Source organism: Gigantopelta aegis, chromosome 3 (assembly GCF_016097555.1).
Source record: "Gigantopelta aegis isolate Gae_Host chromosome 3, Gae_host_genome, whole genome shotgun sequence".
NCBI lineage: Eukaryota > Metazoa > Mollusca > Gastropoda > Neomphalida > Peltospiridae > Gigantopelta > Gigantopelta aegis.
In genome coordinates this window covers 94,008,693-94,030,802 of record NC_054701.1, presented here as the reverse complement: position 1 = coordinate 94,030,802, position 22,110 = coordinate 94,008,693, and the positions used below count along the sequence as shown (strand labels likewise).

At 36.8% G+C, this 22,110-nt stretch overlaps 1 protein-coding gene across 2 annotated transcripts; it reads right to left on the bottom strand.

Moving 5' to 3' along the window:
• Positions 1-834: 834 nt before the first annotated feature.
• On the bottom strand, positions 835-21,621 carry LOC121369375. 2 transcript variants are annotated; one of them, XM_041494432.1, is made up of 11 exons: positions 21,480-21,621; positions 19,720-19,816; positions 18,749-18,819; positions 8,069-8,147; positions 7,395-7,471; positions 6,611-6,689; positions 3,656-3,708; positions 2,890-3,087; positions 2,686-2,794; positions 1,981-2,038; positions 835-1,389 (listed from the first exon to the last, which is right to left on the bottom strand). In XM_041494432.1, the coding sequence occupies exons 1-11, from the start codon at positions 21,502-21,504 to the stop codon at positions 1,126-1,128; spliced, it is 1,110 nt and encodes a 369-aa protein (XP_041350366.1). In that variant the 5' UTR covers positions 21,505-21,621; the 3' UTR covers positions 835-1,125. The 2 variants fall into 2 exon arrangements, with proteins under 2 accessions (XP_041350366.1, XP_041350368.1); XM_041494434.1 differs by lacking the exons at positions 7,395-7,471; positions 8,069-8,147 and having other exon boundaries at positions 21,480-21,620.
• Between the last annotated feature and the right edge of the window lie 489 nt (positions 21,622-22,110).

The following is a 22,110-nucleotide window of genomic DNA, read 5'->3' as shown; positions in this document are numbered from 1 at the left end:
TATGTTTAGGTATCTATCTAATATGTAAGACTGTAAAGTCATTCGTCCTATAGAGTTGATGGCAATACCGAGTGTAATCTAGACCAACATATTAGCACAATTGTTGTTGATTTTTTAAAACCATAATTTGACTGCATTTCATTTAATGTTTCATGGCTTCGTCCTTCAAATAAGCTGTCCTGGACACACACAATTCTCGGTAGTCCGTCCAGGACTGGGGTTAATCGTGGTGTAGGTAATTTGTGGTACCATCAAAAAACTGTTTAAGTACGCCTATCGTGGACACATATGTGACGTCGCCAGAGGTCTTTCCAAGACATATATTTAATGGCTAATACTTGTAGTGGTAGAAATAAGAGGTTTATACGAATATAATACAATTGTTAAAACAATCTTAAATCCACAATGTTAAATCCACAATGTGAGTACTAAACGAAGTCCAAGGGATAATAAAACAAAGCCATGATTATGTGTCTTGATTTCAATTCAGTCCCGTATACAGTTCGTTAAGGGTTAAAGAGAAAGAAAAGAAAATAAAAAATAAAAAATGTCAACATGCATAAATAAAACATTATCTAAATATAAGTCTCAGGCCACCGAGATAAACAAATTCATCTATTTGACCGAGCAAACGTCTTTTCGGGTTTTTCAAAGAAACTCTACAAATATTTTCAGTACAATGCCAAGTTGTTTACTTATTAAAACCTTTCTGTAGTATAATTTCTATATTTATCATAGATTACCCATAAGCCTCAAGGGATTGTTTTGGAAAACTATTCATTTTGTGATGATATTTTTTTCTCCAGTTTCTTCCATTATCTTCCAGGGTAAAATGTTCATTTTAAATTTTCTCTGCTATGCTATCTCTAATAGTGGCTGCGACGTTCTTTTCCAGGGTTAAATACTAATTTTCAGAGTTGTCTGCTATGCTGTCCCTGATGCCACCTGCTGCGTTATCTTCCAGGATAAAATACTCATTAGGAATTTCGTCTGTTTCTCTAATAGCGGCTGCGGTGCTGTCTTCCAGGGTAAAATACTCATTGGGCGTGCTAGCCTAGCCTGCAATGTTTTCATCGACTTTTAGTGTGTTATATTCGGTATCCGACGAGTTGGTGACAGTTGTTGTTACTTTAGGCAAGGCGATCCAGTTGACGTCGTCACACCGGAAATGTTGATTCTGTTGTAAACGTTGTGAGACGCACTCACATCGTCAGTTACCTCCCCTAGTTTGTTGTACATCTCATCCATAGGTGGCCATGATACTAGAGTCGGGCATTCGTTTTGGGTGTTTCCGTCGTCGCCCGGTATCCCGAGTGGGTAGGTTTTAATGTATGGTCGATGTTGATAGTCGTTCTGATAGGTCTGGTTCTCAACCCCATCAGCGTGCGTCTGAAAACAGAAGTTACAGCATAATGATTAATCGGTCGGACGTAAGGCTGGTGGGTATTGAGTTCGCAGCCCGGTACCGGCTCGCAGCCAAAGTGAGTTTTAACAGAACACTGTTACATGTAGAGGTGTGAGACCATTACGCCGACTTCTCTGTCACTCAATACTACCTCCCTGTCAGATAGCTGATGTGTGTGCCCACGACAGCGTGCTTGAACGTTATTAGGATATAAGCACGAAACTCAAGTTAAAAGAAAAGAAAGATATTAACAAATGACAACAAACTATGAACACATTAAATTTTATAACTGTTTAGCTCAAAATATTTGTGGGCAACCTTTGTTGATGCTTTACATCATATACCTCACAGGTACTCTTGTTATAATTTAAAAAACAGAATGTAAATACACAAGTGAGAAATTAGATCACATAAATATGTTACTTTTGACAATTTGTAAAGACGTCTTAAACACCATATTGTAATGGACGTTTTTATTGTAATAAACTATGGAATATAAATCCATATGCATTTTACTTTTAAACTATTGATAGACTACATCTGATTAGTGAATTATGCGGGTTAAACATTTTCACCTGATCGTGTCCGCCCGTGTATTCTCTTGACTCCCGAGTGCCATCTTTGTGATGTCTCCTGAAATAATTAACATATTATTTCGTGAGATTTCCATTATATTAAAATTTCATAATTTTATTACTTTCATAAAATCTATATGTGTGATAAATAGTTGAGTTAAAGTCCTAGAACGTTTATGCCTGAATCATCGGCTGAAACACATATTTCTTGTAAACACAAAACTTTAAAAATATTTTTATTGAAAAAGACATATGTAAACTATTAAAATAATAGTACTAAAGACTCTTTAACTCCATAGGAGGGCTCGAATACTTTATCGCTGTGTTATTGTATTATTATTGGTGAACTCGGTTTTTATTCAGTGCACAAGGTGAGACGTAGATAAAGAATTTATTTGATGTCAATGTAAACATATGAGATGGATCAGTCAAGGTGAAATACAAGTGGACATAATCTCTAAACATCTTTATCAGCAAGTGATTTACACATTCAGGTCCCATGTGTTTGCAGAAAGTAAATAGCTGGCATATCCTTTATTTATATATAATTGCTATGCAAGTTTCCATTTCTACCAAATTGGACGAACGTTCAAGCAGAAGATGGGGCAATGGGTTCTGGTCCTAAAAAGTCTGAAGATAATGCAAATTATGGAACGCAAATGAATATGGCGAGTAGCGAATTTGTATATCTACGTAAATACGTACGCATTTCTTCGTCGAATTGTCCACACCGCGAGTAGAACTAGACCTACGATGACAGCCAGACCCAGCACAGCTCCAACAGCACCACCGACCACGGCACTTTTTGATGGCTCTTTAAAAAGAAAGGAAAAAGGAATGTTTGTTTAACGAACGCCAGACCGTTATTAATTCAACGATTTGTTAAATCAAGGAAAGTATTACTCTCACCACTAGCTAGGCCCTGGGGTACTGGTGTCGATGTGTACGTTGTTGTAGACAGAGGTGAACTGTGACTGGTTGCCACCGGTGTTGTACGATGTGTTGATATAGAAGTCACCGATGTACTGGCAGTTGATGTTTCAGTTCTCGATGGCGTAGATGACCGTGCACGGTAGCTAACTGACGACGTTGTAGATTGTGTAGATGCTGTTGATGCAGATGGATATTTAGTAGAAGTAGATGAAGAAGTAGGTGATGGTTTTAGGGTTGGTTGTATTGTGAGACAAAGCAGTGAAATACAAATATTACAGTCAAAGTAAAAGTAACTGAAACCCCCATTTGTTTTGTTTAAAATAATATTTTTTTGTTGGTGAAAAATTGCATTTTAACTGAAAACCCTTCACGTTTTGTTTACATTATTCGTTTTATTTTTAATAGTTTGTTTTTGTTAAAAAAATTGCAGCTACCGATATTATATTATTAGTTTTAGCAGAGGACCTCGTAAATTGCATAACTTGTGCTCAATCCAGTATGTGTTGTGTAAAAGCCATAGAATACCGGTACGTTGAACGAAATCCTTACAAAGTTATGATCATATAGCAAAGATAGGATTTTCAACGCTTATATCTTCACTGGATAAACGAATTTCCTTCACTAAGCCAATCATTTTGTTTTTATATTTCTGAACACTGCTAAAATAAAGTAACATTTATTTGTAAAATACTTATATATTCCTAAAATAGATTAAAATGTAACTACTACACGAATAACTTACATTTGAATGATGCTTGCTTGACTGCCTTTAAGCAGTAGGTAGTACAAACTAATCTGAAAATAATATTTAGCAACAAAATTAATATTAATTTTCAAAGTTCAGTAATATATTTGTTTTTACAGCGACATTTTATTTATATAACAGGTGCACTGTAATTAAGAATACCAATATTATCACCCTCGTGATTAAGCTCTTTGGCTCTTTTGAAATAAAATATTTAATGAGAAAAGTGGAAATATATATTGATAACAGGGTCAAAGTTTTATATAAACGTCAAAGCAAACATCGTTACCTGCAATTAGCAATGTGATTTAAACTGGGTTTGGCAGTTTTAAAACGCTATAAAATTGTACACGCATGCTCTAATGTTTTGCATGTTTAAAATGTCGAAGAGTTCTATATAAACTGTTTGTTTGTTAAATTGATTGTCCGACTTTTGTTGCATTTCTAAGATCTTTTCGACTAATAGAACTTTTTAACGATTGATTGCATAGTAATCATACATTTTCTTGTTTCGACTTTCAATGCCTATATATTCAAACGATGTTTGATCGTCTTAATTGTAGTACTAGCTGAACCTCATTTTATTTTCAATATATCTTTTCTACGTACAAAATTATTGAGATGTAAAATCCAATTTGAGCTAAAAAGACATATTGGATATACAAACAGTGATATTCTAAACAAGAAAATATTTAAAATACATTTTTAATGGTTAAAATGTTCTATCAGTTGGAAACATGTTACAATGGCAGGAGACTGGGAAAATGCCATTCTCTATAGGTAGTACTAAACCAAATAACATTCGGCGGGGTAAAGGTTGTAATGTACCATATCACGTGATTCCCAGATCAGAAAAAAAGAAAGAAGTGTTTTATTTAACGACGCACTCAACACATTTTATTTACGGTTATATGGCGTCAGACATATGGTTAAGGACCACAAAGATTTTTTTAGAGGAAACCCGCTGTCGCCACATAGGCTACTCTTTTACGACAGGCAGCAAGGGATCTTTTATTTGCGCTTCCCACAGGCAGGATAGCACAAACCATGGCCTTTGTTGAACCAGTTATGGATCACTGGTCGGTGCAAGTGGTTTACACTTACCCACTGAGCCTTGCGGGGAACTCACTCAGGGTTTGGAGTCGGTATCTGCATTAAAAATCCCATGCCTCGACTGGAATCCGAACCCAGTACCTACCAGCCTGTAGACTGATGGCCTGCCACGACGCCACCGAGGCCGGTTCCCAGATCAGAGTTCAGATGTTTAAGGAGTAAACGTAACTACAGCTGTGATTGGTGGATACATGTAACACTGGTTATATGACATATACTCAATGAGTTCCACAGCTGTGATTGGTGGATACATGTAACACTGGTTATATGACATATACTCAATGAGTTCCACAGCTGTGATTGGTGGATACATGTAACACTGGTTATATGACATATACTCAATGAGTTCCACAGCTTTTATTACATCAACTCTTATTACACTAGCACCATTTTGTTCTTGTTAACAACTGGGGGGGGGGGGGGGGGGGGGCAATACACATTTCAACTGGCATTTTGTGCCGATCAGAGGATTGGTACTGCAAACTGCCTGTAAGTGCTTAAAACGATACGTGACAGCAGTTTCTTTGAGCAATTATTAATGGGAGGTACCACACTGTCTGTGTGCATGTATACTGGCCCAGAGGTTTGAAATATTGTTTCTGTTATTTTGGTTAAGAATTGTTACTATGGTTACAATATAAATTTATTTTGTCTAATGGAACCTAAAGGTTCGGGTGAACCTAACTATAGAGCAGTTACTACCACAAGTCCTGCCATTGGTGATAAATGTGAGTGTTTGTTGTGATACAATGTTGGTTCATCTGGCAAGTAAATTCCTGTAGTTTAACTTGAACTAATGTTAGTATACCAACTACCATTGTGCTGGAAACATGTGCGGTGTCGTACTAGCATGACACTATTTGTGCGGAACTAGTGTCAGTATACCAACTACCATTGTGCTGGAAACATGTGCGGTGTCGTACTAGCATGACACTATTTGTGCGGAACTAGTGTCAGTATACCAACTACCATTGTGCTGGAAACATGTGCGGTGTCGTACTAGCATGACACTATTTGTGCGGAACTAGGACAGTCATAGACGCTGCCCGTTATCTCCGAAATGTGCAGCTTAAGCCCCATTTGTTTCTGATTCCCTATAAAGAAACTCATCCCCTAGTAATATATAATTGTGTGTCCGTAGTGTACTATTTGTTTCTGATTCCCTATAAAGAAACTCATCCCCTAGAATATATAATTGTGTGTCCGTAGTGTACTATTTGTTTCTGATTCCTTATAAAGAAACTCATCCCCTAGTAATATATAATTGTGTGTCCGTAGTGTACTATTTGTTTCTGATTCCCTATAAAGAAACTCATCCCCTAGAATATATAATTGTGTGTCCGTAGTGTACTATTTGTTTCTGATTCCCTATAAAGAAACTCATCCCCTAATAATATATAATTGTGTGTCCGTAGTGTACTATTTGTTTCTGATTCCCTATAAAGAAACTCATCCCCTAGAATATATAATTGTGTGTCCGTAGTGTACTATTTGTTTCTGATTCCCTATAAAGAAACTCATCCCCTAGTAATATATAATTGTGTGTCCGTAGTGTACTATTTGTTTCTGATTCCCTATAAAGAAACTCATCCCCTAGTAATATATAATTGTGTGTCCGTAGTGTACTATTTGTTTCTGATTCCCTATAAAGAAACTCATCCCCTAGTAATATATAATTGTGTGTCCGTAGTGTACTATTTGTTTCTGATTCCCTATAAAGAAACTCATCCCCTGGTAATATATAATTGTGTGTCCGTAGTATAGTATTTGCAGAAAACATATCATAACTTAACTCTAGAATTTGGAATAAAACTTTTGCATCATCAATATTTTACTCACTGATAAACATCAGAAACATTGAAATTCTTCTTCGGACACTTTACCCCAATATAACTTTTATTAATCTTTAAACTGCATTCTGAAAATAAATAAGATAACAAAATGGCACAAGTTTACAATTATTCACCTAACCTATCTAGAACATACATTTTAATTTTATAAGTAGATCGGGTATAGGGGAAAGAGGGTCGGTGGTCGGGTGATGGAGACATTAATATGTAGTGAGACACAACTTTAGAGATCACTTTAAAAACTAGCGTTTTCTACACGCCCTGTATTATAAACACATTGCCTTCAAAAAAACAAGTAACAAGAATATTAAAAACATGGGTTTATTGTTCAGATTTGTTGACTGTTTTTAAAACAGACATTCTTAACAAAGATATTCTTTTACTACACTTACGGTATAAGGAATATATTGTTTTTAATTCGTGTAATTTGTAATGTTATGCCAAAAGTCACAAAATGCCGTGTTTCACTAAACTAAATACTGTTTTTTCTTTCTGATAATTTTAAATATGAGTTTCATTTACAAGATAATGCACAAGTTATTTTGTGTTGCCATTAACATTTAATGTCTGTTTACAGCAAATCATAAAAGTCTTAACTAGAAATGCAATGCTAAATTCTGGTTCAGAATTGATAAAACTGGGTTTGACAACGGCGTTTTAACATACACTCTAAGCCCATCAAATCGTATAAGACCTACCTCCTTTGATATAAAATGTACCCCCACCGCCACCATATTTTAATATAAAAATATGTCCTTGTCAACACTACTTACTCGTTGTCTCGTCATCACACTTCGTATAACAGTCTTGACATGATACTGGCTGGCTGTTATTCCCTTTGGTGAAGGACCTATAAGAAGGAGCAAACACATCATTAAACTATAAGAACCGTAATTATATTTTGTCTATTTCATAAAAGACCACAGACTGACAAACTCTAGAAAATATGTTACTGTTTATAAACAAAACATTTCGCTTTATAATCTATTTTGAAAAAAGGAGAAAAAGGCAAAGTTGTCAATACAATAGAATTACAACGTATAGCAGCATGTAATTTCACTGCACATAACTCTACATCCAGCGAAGGGATTAGAGTACATCATTCTACTAACTGAGCTACGAGGACAATTCCCTCTTACTACTACCAATAAGAGCACTTTATATCAACTCTACTGTATAATCCCGCATCCTCCAGTGAAGCTAAATCCCGGAGCTGTGCACCGAAGGAAGAAACACATACCACAATTATTCGTTTTCCTAATTATTTTAAAATTCATTTAGGACATATAATTATCCATCGTGAAAAACGTGTTTATTAGTGATCAAAAGCCTTCGCTTGAAATAATTTCTAACTGTAATCAAAACGTGTAGCATTCACCGTAAACATATCCCAACTCAAATTCTAGAATTTGGAATAAAACTTTTGCATCATCAATATTTTACTCACTGACAAACATCAGAAACATTCAAATTCTTCTTCGGACACTTTACCCCAATATAACTTTTCTTAATCTTTAAACTGCATTCTGAAAATAAATAACATAACAAAATGACACAAGTTTTATACATTTTCACCATGACTAGTCTCTTATTAGTATTTGTATTATTTACTATTTTCATCAGTTTGATCGGGAACAGGTAAAACTATTAACATGTAGGTAGCTAGTCACTCTAAAAGCATACGATTGAATAGCTTCAGAGGTTTACCTCCTGTCTCTCTAAAAGCATACGATTGAATAGCTTCAGAGGTTTACCTCCTGTCTCTCTAAATTTGCCTAGCACACGTCCTGCATTATGAACACTTCGCCTTCTGATAATAACAAAGTTGAACAAACAATAACTAACTCAGAAAGAAAAAGAAAGAAATGTTTTATTTAAACGACGCACTCAACACATTTTATTTACGGTTATATGGGGTCAGACATATGCTTAAGGACCACACAGATATTGAGAGAGGAAACCCGCTGTCGCCACTTTATGGGCTACTCTTTTCTATTGGCAGCAAGGGATCTTTTATATGCACCATCCCACAGTAAAGTGGCGAATTGTAATAAAACAATATTTAATTAAAAAAAAAATTCTAATCTACTCTAAGTTAATCTTGGGGCCGACATATGTACCACCAGACCACATTTGGCATATTTTTTCATGAGTTTGGCGATCCACAGACTTGGGAAATTACCCATATTGTTATAAGTGCGTTAAGTGCGTTTTTGGAGAAATAGCGCTTAAAATGCCGTTTTGTAATAAACGTTATTGTTATGTTGCTTATTAACATCTCAAAATCATTGTCAATGCTCAAAAGGACATGGGCAACAAATTCCCATTCCAACTTTTATCAGTTTTAACAAACAAACGGAATTATTTCAGTTTATTACAAAACGACACTCATGTACATTTTTCAAAAGTGATGATGATGACTTTGCACATAAGATGTAAATTAATGAGGTAACAGCTTTACGTTTAATGTAAACAAACATACTACGGCGACACACCAGAATTGACGTATGCATTAACAATCATTACATAAAAAGGTTTAAGAGCAAATTTATAATGAAAGCTGCCCAGCGTTCTGAAAACGAAAATCAAGTTTGTTTGCAAGGGTATTCAAAATGACGTTATTCTAAGTTGACGACATTCCTATTAAAAAAGACACAACGTCATATATACATACGTCATTTGAATATTGAGTAATGGCTGATTGGAATTAAAGTTGCATGCACAGTTTACAAAAACAAATTGTATTAAGTTGAAAATTATATGATAAAGAGATTATTACCCATGTGTTTTTTAGTATCGTCAAAGCGTTCGCTTGATGGGCGGTCGGTCTAGGATCGATCCCCATCAGTGGGCCCATTGGGTTGTTACTCGCTCCAACTAGTGCACCTCGTCTGGTATATCAAAGGCCGTGGTATTTGTCACCCTGTCTATGGGATGATGCATATAAAAGATTCCCTGCTGCTAATCGAAAAGAGTAGCCCATGAAGTGGCGACAGCGGGTTTCCTCCCTCAATATCTGTGTGGTCCTTAACCATATGTCCGACGCCATATAACCGTAAATAAAATATGTTGAGTGCGTCGTTAAATAAAACATTTCCTTCCTTCTGTATCGTGAATATCAATTATTAGGAATACAAATATTATTGACGATACAGTTTGTCTTCCTGAGCGTTATTGTTGAATTCAAAATAAAATATGACCTTTAGAATAATTATTAGTAAGTATGTTTGAAATTTAATTTCATGTATAAGTATTGTCTGTTATTTAGTTTACGTTCATCTGGGTATGAAACCCACCCCCCCCCCCCAACAAATAATAATAAATAATCCGCAAATTTCTGTGAGAACGGTTTCACCGATTCACACAGTTGGCGGATGATTTTGTTTTCATACCCCGATGAACGTAACACAAATAATAGATAATCCTTATATATATTTTTTATTTTGTACTTATTTGTGTATATTTATGACATGATGAGAATATATCTGTATTCTTATTAATCGAAAACTAGGCACATGCTCTTCCATAAATAGTGATATTGCCCTCTGTCGGTCCCACCGGTCCGATCAAAAATGGTATTGCCCTCAGAGATTTGACCATAAAAACAATGAAGATAAAAACTTATATCCAATTAATGAGTATGTAACGTAATGCAACTTTAATTGCTAATTTTAATGTAAACAACCACAAACTTGTAAAAAAAAAACCCGCTTTGCTGTCAGTACTCGTCACATTTTGTAAGGAATATCTGTCAGATTTAGAAACGTACATGGTCATGATACAACGAAACATAGTTGGATTCGAGACTTCCTGGATTTTATGTTACGAATAAAGAATGCATTTGAAGGTAATCGGTAACTGTTCAGTATACATGTATGTTCTGATTTATCACATTGTATGTATGTATGTATATATGTATATGTATATATGTATATGTATATGTATATGTATATATATATATATATATATATATATATATATATATATGTATGTGTGTGTGTGTGTGTGTGTGTGTGTGTGTGCGCGCGCTCGCTACCCACTTTTTGGCACCTCCCTACGCCATTGCATAGGATTACGTGACGTTACTCTGCAATTTTATGTGTGTAAGCACATACCCGCCCACTATAAAAAGTACATAACCAAATTAAGATTATTATCCCTCGACTTGGAAATTGAAAGAGGAATATACCTGTGACGGTACATGCTCTTAATTTCTTTTCGCCTGTGGCGATATTAATTGTTTTAGAGGACCGTGTGCAGTTCCAAATGCACTTAGCCCAGATGGGCAACATGTTACGTGATACCTTTGCGCGACGGTCGTCGAGCTTCTCTAATACACACCTAGCGCAGATGTGGAGGCCAAGTGGCCAATAGTTACGTAATACCTCCGCGCGACCATGGAATCTCTAGCGAACTGGCGACAGCCAGTCTGGCGATCTAAGAAAATATACCGACTTTGGGAGAGGTGGAAATATCAGATGATAGGTGAGGTATCGCGTTGTGCCCCCAGGCGATATTCGCTGTCTCTGAGAGTTTTGAATAAATAGCTAGGATTTTAGATATATCAGGGAGAAACATAGGAAGGCTTCCAGGGAACGTTCGTCCGTTTGGACTTGGTAAATATCATTTCTGCTCTGTTGTATAACCTTGATGTGATTGATGTGACTAAATATTTTAATACTGTATTATACCAATATTATGTAGACGGTGCTGCCGGTCATCTGACGCAGTAATCTGTAGGCTCACTGTCCTAAATTATTATAAAAAGCTTAACCAGTCATCCTAGAGGACCTAGGTAAACTGTAGGTTATTGTCTTTATTGTGATAGGTACCAGTATAAATTCTGTGTTACAAGGTTATTGAATGAGTAGTTAGGGTTAATTAAAAATTAACCAGTTAGGAATAGAGTTGTAATTCCTTTATTAGTTAAGTTCTCCTGGAAGCGTTTCTCAATTATCACACGTTATTGAACGAGTAGTAAGGGTTAATTAAACATTAACCAGTTAGGAATAGAATTGTAATTCCTTTATTAATCAAGTTCTCCTGGAAGCGTTTCTCAATTATCACACGTTATTGAACAAGTAATAAGGGTTAATTAAACATTAACCAGTTAGGAATAGAGTTGTGATCCCTTTTATTAATTAAGTTCTCCTGGAAGCGTTTCTCAATCATCACACGTGTGGGTGTTGTGTCAAGGTGAAGTGATTAGCATATTGTGTAAACTAGACACCTAGAAATTAACTAATTAAGTGATCAGTTCTGGGTTGTTATTATTATTTGTTGTTAATTAACTACTGCGGCAGTACATTTGTCAGCGTAGGTTAATACAGATTCCAAAGTGTATTGTGTTTTTGTTGTGTTTTCTAGTGAACTAAACGTGCTATAATAATATATACTTTATATAAGATTTTATCTCTGATCATACCTAGACGAGCCGCATTAGGGTATAACCGCCCGTTACAGAGAGATCTAATAGATATACAGTTAGGAGAGATATTTGGACAATCGTGTTTTATTCAGTTACGGGTAATATAGAATCCCCGTGACAGAAGTAGAAAATTGGGGGCTCGTCCGGGATCTGAAACGGGATATGCATATTTAAAAAAGTATTGTTTGTAAATGGGGGCTTTATAAATTATTTTTACAAATTAACTAGAAGTAGCAACGTTGTTCACTAGAAAATTAATTAATAATAAGTGCGTCATATCTAAACATGGATAAGAATTTGCTGGATAGGCCTACGCTCAGTGAAGTGGAGATTAAGCGAGCACGTAAGGCCGAGTTAGTTGAAATCGCGGTTGAGCGAGAAATTGATTTAACATCAGCTAAAACCTTAGGTGATATAAGGACAATTATTATCCAGGAAGTTTTTGGTGATAGTCCTGTTATGGAAGACAGTGAGATTGTTCGAGAGATAGAGATAAATGAGTTAAGTGTGGAACAACAATTAGCTTTTAAAAAGCTTGAGTACGAAAGAGAAGAACGTGCATTAGATAGAGAGAGGGGGGAGAGAGAGAGAGAGAGAGAGAGAGAGAGAGAGAGAGAGAGAGAGAGAGAGAGAGAGAGAGAGAGAGAGAGAGAGAGAGAGAGAGAGAGAGAGAGAGAGAGAGAGAGAGGAGAGGGATAGAGAGAGAGAGAGAAAAAAAAGAAAGGGATAGAGAAGATAGAGCTAGAGATAGAGAAGATAGAGATAGAGATAGGCAAGATAGAGAGAGGGACAGAGAGAGAGAGAGAGAGAGAGAGAGAGAGAGAGAGAGAGAGAGAGAGAGAGAGAGAGAGAGAGAGAGAGAGAGAAGATAGGGATAGAGAGAAAGAAGAGGGATAGAGAATTCCAGTTAGAAAAATTAAAAGTGGAACATGAGTTAAAGTTGAATACTGAAGAAGTTAGACGAGAGGCAGGAAAATGGTTTTAACGTGTCGAAGGCTTATAAATCAGTGCCTGTATTTGACGATCTGGAGGTAGATATGTTCTTCCAACTTTTTGAACGGGCCGCTAAGCAGCTAAATTGGCCGCAGTCTAAGTGGACATTGTTAGCCGTGTCTAAGTTTAAGGGGAAGGCTAGTGTAGCTTATAATTCAATGAGTGATGAGCGATCAAGTCAGTACGACCTAGTTAAGGCGGCAGTGTTGAGGGCGTATGAATTACGACCTGAGGATTATCGTTTACGGTATAGCGAGTTGAGAAAAACGCAGGGTCAGTCTTATAGTGAGTTTGTGGCTAAGAAGGCAGGGATGTTTGATAAATGGGTGGTTTCTCATCAGGTAGAGTCATATACCGAGTTACGGGAGTTGTTGATCTTACAGGACATTAAAAATGGATTACCAGTTAGCTTACGTATTCATTTAGAGGATCGTGATGTCAAAAAGATAGAGGAGGCAGGCATAGTGGCAGATGACTACCTGTTAATACACAAGGCTCAGGCAGTACAGGGTAGCTCTATACAACAGGGTGATAAGAAGAAATTTCAGCCAGGTTTTTCCGGGGAAAGTAACTATCGGGGAGAGTCATCTAGTTGGTCAGCTAGTCAGGCAAGGAATGCACCTGGTGGGCAAAGTAAGGATAAGCCTGCATTATCAGCCAATGCACGAACTTTTCGTCCACTTTGCAGTTACTGTAAAAAGGATAACCATCTTGTCGGGGACTGTTTTAAAAAGAAACGCGATAATGCGCAAGTGGTCGGTTTAGTGAGGTCAACTCCGTTAGCGAGCGAGTTAATGGTTAGTCCCTTGGCAGAGAAAGTAAACCCGTATGATGTGTCCACTGGTATGGTTTGTGATGTGAAACAAGAATTGAGTCCTAAGGCAATATCAATCTATAGAGAACTGGATGTAGTCAGTCGCTTATCACGTCAGAGTGTTTAGCTGGTATTGAAAATTCAGATACAGGATGTAATTTGGCTTTAACCTCAGTTAATGGAGAAAAAATGGTTGTCCGGTTACATAATTTTTCTTGTGTTCAAAGTTTGTGACGGGACCAGTCGTTATGGGTGTTGTAAAGGACTTGCCTGTTAAAAACATAGGAGTTTTGTTGGGTAATGATTTGACTAGTCAGTGTTGTCAGCCGAAATGTGACAAATTGTTAATTAAAGACAGCCCTTTACCAATAGAAGAGAGTGAGGGTGATGAGATTAGATATCCTGCGTGTGTAATGACTAGGGCTATGGCCATTGGGGTAACACGAGACCCAGAGGATATTTGTGATTTGTCTGATACGTGTGTGAGCCATGAAATTGGAGTGGATGAGGTTATCAGTAAAATGGTAGATACGTCAACTGAGGAATTAAATGTGGTGGAACCTGTTGATCTCCCGCAGAGGGGAATTGAACCAGTTGTGTTTGATAGAGGGGATTTACCTTGTAATAGACAAGAGTTAATTCTAGAGCAGGGGGCTTATCCAAAATTGTTGGCAGCTCGCACTACATTGTTAACAGAGGGTGAGATGGAGGATCGGATGTCAGGTTATGATATGGACAAGGGAGTATTAATGAATAAGAGAGTTAGAGATAGGAAGGCTAGGAAGCAACTGAGCCATGCTCAGAGCAAAATAAAATCAGTGTTTGATAGGAAGACTAGGAGTCGGAAATTTAAACCAGGGGATAAGGTGCTGCTGTACCTTCCCATTAAACGGGGTTCATTGCAGAATAGGTATTTCGGGCCCTATGTTGTGCACAAACGGGTTAATGAGACAGGGTATGTGATAAACACTCCTGATAGGGTTAGGAAAAGTAGGTATTGTCACATCAATTTGCTAAAAGGTTATTTTGACAGACTGCCGATAGATCCAGTACTACCGGTCCAAATTGAGAGTCACTCAATTTCCTGTGATGACGTCAAGACTGCAGAGATCAAGTTGGCGAACGGCCAGATTCTAGCAGACTTGAGGCCCCGGCGAGAAAAGTTGACTACGCTGAAACAAGACAATGTTTCCATTTGTCAGGACCTTCCAACGGTTACTAATACCTTAAGCCAGGATGTGCGCCTGGAACCCAACGCTACACTGATTCGACAGCATGCCTATCGGAGAAAACCTGGAAAACGTGCGACACTGAAAAAGAAGGAAACGAAGTTCCAGTGGTCAGATGAATGCGCGAAGTCATTCAACCGTCTCAAGCAGATGCGCTACTCGTCTCCCGTGATGGCAGCACCAGACTACCGAATGCCGTTCAAGCTAGCTGTGGATGCCAGTGACGTGGGAGCTGGAGCTATGCTGTTCCAGGAAGACGAAAATGGACTGGACCATCCTGTAAGTTTCTTCTCCAAAAAGTTTGACAAACACCAGGTGAACTATTCCACTATAGAGAAGGAAGCTTTGGCCATGGTACAAGCTCTGAAGCATTTTCAGATCTACGTGAAATCGGCAGTGCATCAAGTGGTGGTCTTTACTGATCATAATCCACTCACTTTCATTCACAGAATGAAAGCCACCAACCAGAGAGTTTTGAGGTGGATTCTTCTTCTGCAAGAATATCCAATTACCATTGAACATATCAAGGGCACATCCAATGCCCTGTCCCGAAGTTGAACGTTATGATAATGTGTTGACATTCTAGATTTCTGTTTTGTTTTTTTATATTTTATTTGTATACCAGGGACTCAGAGACTCAGTGCGTTTACTGGTAGTCACCTTATTATTACATGTGTTATAAATGCCCGTATGCGTCGGTTAACGCACCTTTTTGTTTTAATGTAGTATATTTCCCTATTCCTAGAGTAGAGGAAATATCCTTTTTGAGGTGGGGGTGTGTGACGGTACATGCTCTTAATTTCTTGTCGCCTGTGGCGATATTAATTGTTTTAGAGGACCGTGTGCAGTTCCAGATGCACTTAGCCCAGATGGGCAACTTGTTACGTGATACCTTTGCGCGACGGTCGTCGAGCTTCTCTAATATACACCTAGCGCAGGGGTGGAGGCCAAGTGGCCAGTAGTTACGTAATACCTCCGCGCGACCATGGAATCTCTAGCGAACTGGCGACAGCCAGTCTGGCGATCTAAGAAAATATACCGACTCTGGGAGAGGTGGAAATATCAGATGATAGGTGAGGTACCGCGTTATGCCCCCAGGCGATATTCGCTGTCTCTGAGAGTTTTGAATAAATAGCTAGGATTTTAGATATATCAGGGAGAAACATAGGAAGGCTTCCAGGGAACGTTCGTCCGTTTGGACTTGGTAAATATCATTTCTGCTCTGTTGTATAACCTTGATGTGATTGATGTGACTTTATATATTTTAATACTGTATTATACCAATATTATTTAGACGGTGCTGCCGGTCATCTGACGCAGTAATCTGTAGGCTCACTGTCCTAAATAATTATAAAAAGCTTAACCAGTCATCCTAGAGGACCTAGGTAAACTGTAGGTTATTGTCTTTATTGTGATAGGTACCAGTATAAATTCTGTGTTACAAGGTTATTGAATGAGTAGTTAGGGTTAATTAAAAATTAACCAGTTAGGAATAGAGTTGTAATTCCTTTATTAGTTACGTTCTCCTGTAAGCGTTTCTCAATTATCACACGTTATTGAATGAGTAGTAAGGGTTAATTAAAAATTAACCAGTTAGGAATAGAGTTGTAATTCCTTTATTAATTAAGTTCTCCTGGAAGCGTTTCTCAATTATCACACGTTATTGAACGAGTAGTAAGGGTTAATTAAACATTAACCAGTTAGGAATAGAGTTGTAATTCCTTTATTAATTAAGTTCTCCTGGAAGCGTTTCTCAATTATCACACGTTATTGAACGAGTAGTAAGGGTTAATTAAAAATTAACCAGTTAGGAATAGAGTTGTAATTCCTTTATTAATTAAGTTCCCCTGGAAGCGTTTCTCAATTATCACACGTGTGGGTGTTGTGTCGCGGTGAAGTGATTAGCATATTGTGTAAACTAGACACCTAGAGATTAACTAATTAAGTGATCAGTTCTGGGTTGTTATTATTTGTTGTTGTTAATTAACTACTGCGGCAGTACATTTGTCAGCGTAGGTTAATACAGATTTCAAAGTGTATTGTGTTTTTGTTGTGTTTTCTAGTGAACTAAACGTGCTATAATAATATATACTTTATATAAGATTTTATCTCTGATCATACCTAGACGAGCCGCATTAGGGTATAACCGCCCGTTACAGAGAGATCTAATAGATATACAGTTAGGAGAGATATTTGGACAATCGTGTTTTATTCAGTTACGGGTATTATAGAATCCCCGTGACAATACCATAATATTGAACGCAATAATAGAAAATGTCACCATTGTAATAACGATGTTGAAGATGACTACCACTTCATGCTAGTTTGCCCATTATTCCAAAACTTAAGAGAACGATATATCAAGTTATACTACAGACGAAATCCTTCTGTCTTTAAATATATACAGCTGATGCAAACACAAAACACTAAAGATTTAATTAATATTGGTAAATATATTTGTTTGGCATACAAGTTACGGCACTCATCTGTTGTCTAATATTATAAAAGTTATTACTTTTCAGACGCATATGTTATAACTTTGAATGTATTACTTCCATGCTTGTACTTATTTAATATGTTTTGGTTTATATATTTTAATGTATTGTTACTTAATATGTTAGATCAAAAGTATGTGATTCATTGTATATACTAATTTAATTCTCCTGTGTGTTTATATATGATGTGTAAATATGTTGTGCTGATAAGCTTGTAGCTTAAAGCAATATACGAATTGAATTGAAATCTCATTAGTTAGAACGTATTGCGGAAAATTATTAGCATTGGCTTATTTCGATTCTGTTAACAACAACAAAACAAACCTCCAAAAATCCAGGATTGTACGAGTCTTATGGATGTCAATATGTAATAAAACAATTATTGACGGTCATTGAGAGCAATATCAGGTTTTATGGACCAAAGAAATTGATATTGACCGACCGTTATCAATATAACTAAATTCGCAATAATTAAATGTAAACGACAACCTGCAAACTTAAATAAGGTGCTAACACATGCGAACTATTCAGAACGAAAGCTAGCCTCAAGAGTTACAAAATGTAAAGACTCGCGATGAGGTACTTGTGCAAACTTGCTAAAAGATTCAACATTTAATGTCAATTCAAAGAAATTTACTGTCAAAAGCAATATGTCTTGCCCATCAACAAATATAATTTATATTTTGGGGCCAATCAAGAACAAAAGTTTAATCTACTTTTGAACACTCCGTTTACCCTCCAGTAAATCGAAAGTTAGCTTAGGCTAATGCACACACACATACACGCACACACGCGCACCTACATACACAAACAAACGCTGTATATACATACACGCAGTGACACACTTGATGGTAATATATGTGACACCTGTTTATAGAATTTTCTGTTCTATTTATGGCTACTTTCTAGTGTGTATTTACAAACAAAATCATAAAAGTCTAAACTAGAAATGCAATGCAAAAAAAACCAATTGTTTTGAAAAACCAAAAGCTGTTTGAGAAACCATCAGACGTGTTCTGACATCAGTTTTTTAGCGTGCACTCAAAGCCCATCAAATCGAATAAGGCCTACGTCCTTGATATAAAACGTAATTTATGTGCCCCCACTCCACCATATAGAAATAATACTGAAATATCCTTGCCAAAACTATTTGCTTTAGTGTACTTACTTATCTTGTCACACTTCGTATAACAGTCTTGACATATTGCGGACGGGTTTTTATTCGCATCGGTTAATGGCCTGTAGGAAAGAAGAAACCCGTCATAAAACTATAGGAACCATAAGTACATTTTGGCTATAGATATAATAGTATAAGTACTTTATGTTGACTGTATACAAATATTCATCCAGGATATTTCATAAAAGGCCGCAAACGCCTTAAAATGTGTTTATTTATAAACAAAACATTTCTCATTGTAATAGTTTCAAAGCATCATATATATTGAAAAACAATCTCAGCAAGACACAACCGACCTCGATGGTGTCGTGGTTAAGCTATTCATTCGGCCCGGGGCTGTGGGCCAGGTACAACTGAACATTTGCGGATCCCTACTGGGTTGTAATTGTTTTCTTGGGGTAAGAACACACATAGACCTAACGTGAGCACTAAATGTAACCAATACATCAACCTCTACTAAATGGATTTGAACACTCTGTGTGAGAGTGCAGTACTCTAGCAAGCTAATAAAGTCCATTGCGTTATGTCGTTAGCTTGTGCAAATTTATTACCGGCCTTGGTGGCGCAGTGGTTCAGCCATCGGACTACAGGCTGGTAGGTACAGGGTTCGCAACCCAGAGCGAGTTCTTAAGGGCTCAGTGGGTAAGTGTAAGTCCACTACACCCTCTTCTCTCTCACTAACCACTAACCAAGTAACCCACTGTCTGGACAGACAGCCGAGATAGCTGAGGTGTGTACCCATGACAGCGTGCTTGGACATTAATTGGATATAAGCATGAAAATAAGTTGAAATGAAATGAAATACAAATGTATTTCTGACAGTTTTATGAAAACAACTAGGTAATCTCTTATTGTGGTATGTATATATAAAAATACGTTTTGCTGCTTTTTCCAATATCACAAACCCAATGTAAATATGTGTCCATTAACGAATGAACTAGATGCATGCTAAATACTCTTACCAAGTTTTCTGGGATGGGCTAGAAGTGGATGTACTATCTTCCATTTCTTGGATGGACATTAACGCCATTGGCATCATCAACATGGACATAAGTATCACTACAATTATAAAATGTATAACTTTGTCACTTACATGTATTTCAATTGGTTGTTGATAATGTTAATAACAACAACAACGACGACAACAACAACAAAAATAATAACAGTAATAATAATAGCAACTATATTTCAGTAAATGTATTTATTATAATTTATGATAGCAACAATAAAGAAATGTGTCATCGTTTTTGTCTGGTTGTAAATATAAATTACATGCATAAAACGTATCCATCTCAATGTATGTAGCTAAATTAGAAGACAATACCAATATGCCGGCAACTACAGTTTTTCTCTCTTTTTTTCTAATAAAAAATACTAACAAAAATCTTACCCACCCCACCTCACCCCACCTCCAACAACCTCTACATTCAGATAGACTATACTGTACTATATTATGTTCTTCCCACACACTTTCCCCAGATCATCTATAATAGGTTTTTTTAAAGCATATTGATATAATATTTAAAGACAAGATTTTTAATCATGATATTTTTATAGAATAAGGAAAAGACGTGTGGTACTTTTTTAATATTATTTTAATATTATTTTTTTCTTAATTTCATAAATTCTTCCATTATAAACTACCTTAAATAATATAGACTGTAGCTCTTCTAAATATTAAGGTGGAGAATGCAGGGGATGGGTGGGGGAGTCCGGAATTTGAATTAGCAATGGTAGTGCTGATGATTTTATTACAGTAACCTTTCTATTCACTGACACGTTTCTAAAAGACCAACCAAGGTTTTGTTTTTCATTTGTACTTAAAATTGTCAGTATATGGATTAACATACTTTAAATGATATTTAATGCCAAGAAGTTTCAATTTCACCTCGTATTCCATATAATTTTTCTCTATGTGTATTATATTCTACAACGAAGTTCCGTCATCACCTAGGAGTAGCCAACTGTATGTCTTTAAAATAATAGCACAATATGACTGTGTTTATAAATTCAACTAAAGCTTTCCAAAGTTCCACCACATAGCAAGAACAAAAGTGAGCTATTTGACAGAACTAAATATGTTGCTTGTATTTCGGGAAATATATCAACGGAATGACCTGTGTGGCATTTTTAAGATCGTAGTATGTATGATATTTTCCAGGAAAGGTGCGTGTTGTTGAAAAGAGAAAGCTATGCTGCAGCACTGGGTTTCTGTTTTAACACCAGAAGACATCTCAGAGCATAGTTCACAGTTTCACCGCTTTGGTGATAACACCGAAGCCACTCAGTAGTCATTATCTCCTTGGCTTTTTCCGCCCACCTAACCAGTATCCAGGACCGTAGCTAGGATGTTTTATTGGGGGAGGGTGGGGTGGGGGGCAACTGAGTAGTCAATAGTCTTAAACTCCCTAAACGGTTAAGAAGATAATTTTCTTTAAGTTTGTACAATGTTTTTCTGGATGTTCCCCCCCCCCCCCCCCCCCCCCCCCCCCCGCTACCTACGGCCCTGGTATCCCACGACAGGTGTATCAAAGACTGTTGTCAGTCCTGTTTTTGGGGATGTTCATATAAAAGATCCCTTGCTGCTAATGGAAAAATGTAGTGACATTTCTTAAATGACTACATGTCACAATTACCAACTGTTTGTCATCCAATTGCGATAATAAATTAATCAGTGTGACCTAGTGGTGTTGTTAAAGAAAAATTTTAAAAACGACTTTACCCGAGTTAGAAATATGAAAATCCATCTTGGAGTTCTAAAGGAACGTCTGTTCGTCATACACTTTGTTCCCGAGAAGATGTTTGTTAAACCAATGACACCGTATTTAGTGAAAAGCAAAGCATAGCTATCATAGCTCTCGTAGCTCACATACGTCTCATGGTTCTGGCTCACGCTCAAACCCAAAAGGCTGAAACAAAATTGTCTACAAATAGGCTCACATAATAAAATTATGGCAATAAACTACCACCTCATTATCAAGCCGGTCTGACACTTATAAAAACTATTGTAACCCAATAAACCAAATTAACCTTAACCCCTTGTTTTGTACCATATTCACTCCTGGCGCACAACAACATAAATCACGCTTAACCCTCTAATACGGTCAGTTACACAACCGAAAACATACTATACACACACCCAAGTATCTTATAACAAAGTAAATCTACCTAAGTTATAGCACCTCATTATGCACTAATATACAACACCACTTCCATGTATATCTAAATACAAACAAATAAACAACCCTATTAATAATCACCACAAACACATTACAATTAACTAATTTGCCCTGTATTTGAGTCTTGGGGAAAAATATAGTCAAACTATCTGTCCAAAAGACTAAACCACATAC